The 5,000-nt window shown below is 43.5% G+C and overlaps 1 protein-coding gene across 1 annotated transcript in view; it reads right to left on the bottom strand.

Moving 5' to 3' along the window:
- Positions 1 to 863: 863 nt before the first annotated feature.
- The window catches only part of LOC119572535 (protein spinster homolog 1-like), a 109,295-nt gene continuing 105,158 nt past the window's right edge, over positions 864 to 5,000 (bottom strand). Inside the window, exon 11 of the mRNA XM_037919641.1 lies at positions 864 to 989. Coding sequence (XP_037775569.1) covers positions 952 to 989 — 38 coding nt within the window. The 3' untranslated portion in view covers positions 864 to 951. The remainder of the gene's footprint in view (positions 990 to 5,000) is intronic.

Below are 5,000 nucleotides of genomic sequence, written 5' to 3'. Positions count from 1 at the left end.
TTGGTCAGTACACTGTCATTAAAGGTGTATAAATAATCACTAGCTCAGAAACGAGGCTGTTCAAATTTGCTAGGTATACATAAGGATTTAAACTGAGTTTTATATGAAAATGCACCTGAAATGTCCCAATAAGTAATACCACGTCCATTGCATAGTGAAAAAAATATCACCCTTATGCAAATTAACTTCCTAGCATTGTAGAACGCGTCCTTTATATATATCTCACACAACTCTGTACATGTCACAATAAAAAGAAGAAAAAAAGATTTTCCTTGTTTGTGAGCAACCCCCCCTCTCTTTATCTATCTATATGTCTTCCTCTCTCTCTCTATCTTCTCTCTCTCTCTCTCTCTCTCTCTCTCTCTCTCTCTCTCTCTCTGTCTTCCTCTCTGCTATTACTCTCTCTCTCTCGCTCTCTCTCTCTCGCTTCTCTCTCTCCCTCTCTCTGCTCGCTCTCTGCTCTCTCCCCTCCTCCTCCTCTAGCTCGGCTAGTACAGTGGTACGGTCAGGCCTCACCGATGCGGTTCGCGCCTGCCGAGCGGAATTGCACTGTCGCTGCAGGTTACTGCTGTGGCTGGCACCACGGCAGGCTGGACTCGGTTCCGCACAGCAGCAACTATCACTGAGCAAAATCAAGCAACGTATCACAACCAGAATCTTTTCATGGAATCAACCAAACTTTAACTCTCTCTCTCTCTCTCTCTCTCTCTCTCTCTCTCTCTCTCTCTCTCTCTCTCTCTCTCTCTCTCTCTCTCTCTCTCTCTCTCTATGTCAGATAGTCACAGACGACAGATAGATTATTAAGCGGACGGAAAGATAAATAGAAGATAAACATTTGGATGATATAAAAAAGAAACACTGACTAACAAACAAAATATATTCGTGCCTTAAAAGGATCAGGTATTAACAATGTTATTTACTACATTACTATTGTTGAAATCAGGATGTTCTTCATGTCAGGAAACTGGTCAGAAAGAAGAAAACTGCGCCTGTGGAGCAAGAGAGCGATTTTATTATTAGAAAATTCGGCCAAAACGTTTTCGCCTTGGATTTGTGCAAATTTATTTTCTTGCCGTTTATTTTTTGTCACTTTATTCACCACACAGTTGTGAAACAAAGAAAATATAACTGACTAATATTGCTAGATTTTGGTTCGTTACATTACATTGCATATGGACAAAGAGAATTTAAGTAAATGTATAAAGGCATCTGTTTCCAACCCTGAGAACAAGTAACCCTAGCACCAGATCTCTTTCCTGATTATTACTTAATGAAATATTTCTCTCTAATTTAGGTACCAACCATTTTTTTTCAAGTGCCCTGTCCTACAAGGACGTCGGCGATCATGGATTTCCATGATTTTCTTGGCAATTTTAGAGCGGTGGTTTGCCGTTGCCTTCCGCCCGGTGCTTTTATCGAGTCACCATCTCTATTTACCCGGTTCTGGGACCGGCACTGACTTGGGCTGGCTTGCCCACCCAGTGGCTAGGCAGGCAATCGAGGTGAAGTTCCTTGCCCAAGGGCGCAACGCGCCGGCCGGTGACTCAACCCTCGAACTCAGATTGCCGTCGTGACAGTCTTGAATCCGATGCTCTAACCACTCGGCCACCGCGGCCTCACTAACAAATACATAGTGTCAGAGAAAAAATAAAGGCTGAAAAGGTCTGGACAATGAAACTCAAAGGCATCGTCGCTACGTTTTGGGACTTTAGTGGTAACGTTTTCCCTCGATTATATTATCTTGTCCAATTCTGTAATTGGACAACACACACACACACACACACACACACACACACACACACACACACACACTCACTCATATACACATTCACTCACTTACATGCACACTCTCTCTCTCTTACACACACACACACACACAATCACACGTTCACTCACTTACTCCATCACTCACTCCCTCATACATTCACTCACGAACTAACGGGTCAAGCGACATCAGATAACAACGTCAGTGAATGGTTCCTATTTGGGACTTGGATCCACGTGGTAAACAGCCACGTGGTCCACTGGTAACGGAAATAGACTTATGTATATGCTATATTAGAAGTAAAAGTATTGAGAAAAACTTGCTGACAGGGATGGTGATAGGAAACAGAGGAAGAGGTAAACCGAAGACAAGACTGAGCGACAATATCAAAGATATTTGCGGGCTGTCGATGGTACAAGCGGAAAGAAAAGCGTAAGATCGAGTTTAGTGGCGAAGGATGGTGGAGAGGTCCACGGCTGCTCAAACATGAGCATACCGTTATTGATGATGATATGTTATATTGCTGGGACACCTACTCGCGCCTCGCCCTCGAGGCACCTTTAGGGTGACCTAATTTGGCTGGTCATCTCGATCTCGCGTGCGTTGTCCTGGTGTATCTTCGTGGCTGCTCGTCCCTGTCATCCTCATCCTCCTGGTCCTCAATGTAATCTGTCCATCCTCAATGTCCACACGTCCTCGAAAGTCTCGCACAGGTCCTCCTTGACTTTGGATTCATCTAGACTTCCTCGTAGTCCTCATCCAAGCCTAACTCGGCGGCGTCCTTGTACACACGTCCTCACAGATCTCGTCCAGGTCCTTCATGGCAGCATGCTCTACATCCTCGTAATCTTCATCTGGATCTATGGGCGTTGGGCAGGGGGGCGGCATCTCAGAGCGGATGATACCTGTGCTAACGAGCTCCTGGAATTGACTGGATCTGCAGGCGTCCGCCAGGCGTCACCCATCCACAGCAATTTGGGGCGACTGGTACCTGGGCTGGCGAGTTCCTGCTCGGCAGGCAGCGCCCGTCCACTACATCATGGGATGGCTTAACACCTGCTCTGACGAACATCCTGGTCTGCAGGCCTATGGCGATCATCCGATGACGTCCTTCCCACAGCATCCCAAAGTGACCGGTTCTGCAGCAGGATCTTCCTTTGGTGCCATGTTGGTTATCGTCGGTCCAACTGCAATATATAGTCGGGGAACCAGATCATACTCGTAAGGGCCAGATAGTACGAGAAAAAGAAAGGCAACAGAGAAGAAGGGGTGTTAAGTACCACTAGCCAGTTATTTATATAAATTTGCGATTTTTAATGTTTGTTTTTAACTTTTTTTTTGTGTGTGTGTGTGTTTTAGTTTCACAAAGATAAAGAAAAAAAAAATAGGAGAGGGAGATGTCAGTAGCAATCCGCATGGACCTGGCTTGAACTACCAACTATCTCTGATAGATATGAGAGTAGATAAGGGAAATGACAACGGCAATCCGCAAGGATTTACTTGAACCACTGTCGTCACACAGAGAAGAAATAAATGTAATTTGTACATCATGTACGAGTCACTCGTCACGACTGACAAAATTGATGGCTAAAGAGTTGCATCATAAATCTTCATGCCGGCACTAAGACAGCAAACAACCCTATTAATGAAAAGGTTTCAGTGTCTTTTGTCCTGCGTTGATGAGTGAGGTGAGTGTGTGTGTGTATGCGTGTGTGAGTGACAGCTAGTATGAATGAGAGTGAAAGCGAGAGTGACCTCACACAGAGAATGAATCACAAACACGAATATTAACGTTCACTATTAGAAAACTGAGAAGAAAACGAATGATGGAGTGCTGAGAAAAATAAATTGTAAAGACCGGCTGTTGGACATCTTGAACAAAAGGAAATTAAAGTTTATTGGTCATGTGATGAGGAGTAAAAGTATTGAGAAAAACTTGCTGACAGGGATGGTGATAGGAAACAGAGGAAGAGGCAAACTGAAGACAAGACTGAGCGACATCAAAGATATTTGCGGGCTGTCGATGGTACAAGTGGAAAGAAAAGCGCAAGATCGAGTTGAGTGGCGAAGGATGGTGGAGAGGTCCACGGCTGCTCAAACATGAGCATACCGTTATTGATGATGATTAGACAACTGAGATAAATTAGTAATGAATTAACATTGAATTCAACATTTAATGATATGAGACATAAGGTACGCATGAATGAATGGTGACATGAAAAACTATTCGCAAACTATTTAATAAGCAAATCTTCTCGGGGTCAGCAATCTGAACTGCCGATGTACATATCTAGCTATGCATGTTAGATTTCATCGACGGGGGGATCCTATACCCAAAATGCCGTACACTGACTGAAGCACTCGAGCCAGGAAAATCTAGAAATAACCTGCACTTTTCTGCGTATCTGTGATGGGCGCTAGTGACATTCCTTACAGATATTTACAAATCACATGACTGCTCTGTTCAAGAGGGTGAGAAAGGTGTGATTAATAAGTGAATAATTATTCTAGCTTAAACCCTAGTCCTACATTAATTAATGGACGTAACCGCAGGTCACAAAGTTGCCGATCGAACGAATAATTTTGGTTTTACCTGTACCTACTGTCAAACGTCGGAGCACAGATCTATTAGGCGTTTAGGCAACCCCGGGGTAATATTGGCAATCCTGTGCACTATGATATGGGGGAGATTCTACGCTATATTCAATATAATAAATTGTAATAAAATTGCGTTACACACTGTTCTAGCACCGATAGAACGTGTTACCAGTAAGCAATGTAACAATGCTACAGTTAATCCCCTAGGTTTGACCGGAAAAAGGAAAAGGTGAGGTCAGGTCAAGAACCCAACCGACCAACCACAAGCAAAAGAGAAAGCGCGGTCAGGTCTGGGCGAGGGAGGAACGAGATAAAATGAAATGATATTTATGATAATATAAAATCACGAATGCTTAAATTCGTTGCAATGAAACAACATAAATCTCTAAAAACGAGAGAAATTAATTAACTACTTAACTAACGAATGATATTCATGTTTATTGACCACATACTCGATCATACGGAAATGCGATCTGAGGTCAAAAGAATAGTGTGAGAACGTGCCATTTGCTATTTTCTTTTTCTTAGAAATGTCTTGGAAAGCGGTCGAGCGTTTTTTCTTCAAAGGTTTGCGTTCCTGCTGCGAGCTGGAAGGACGCAGCACCCACCCTGCCACCAGTTTGTGAAAGGCTATGGA

The sequence above is a fragment of the Penaeus monodon genome, chromosome 4, assembly GCF_015228065.2.
Source record: "Penaeus monodon isolate SGIC_2016 chromosome 4, NSTDA_Pmon_1, whole genome shotgun sequence".
NCBI classification, from domain to species: Eukaryota; Metazoa; Arthropoda; class Malacostraca; order Decapoda; family Penaeidae; genus Penaeus; species Penaeus monodon.
This window is presented reverse-complemented; position numbering and strand designations above follow the sequence as displayed.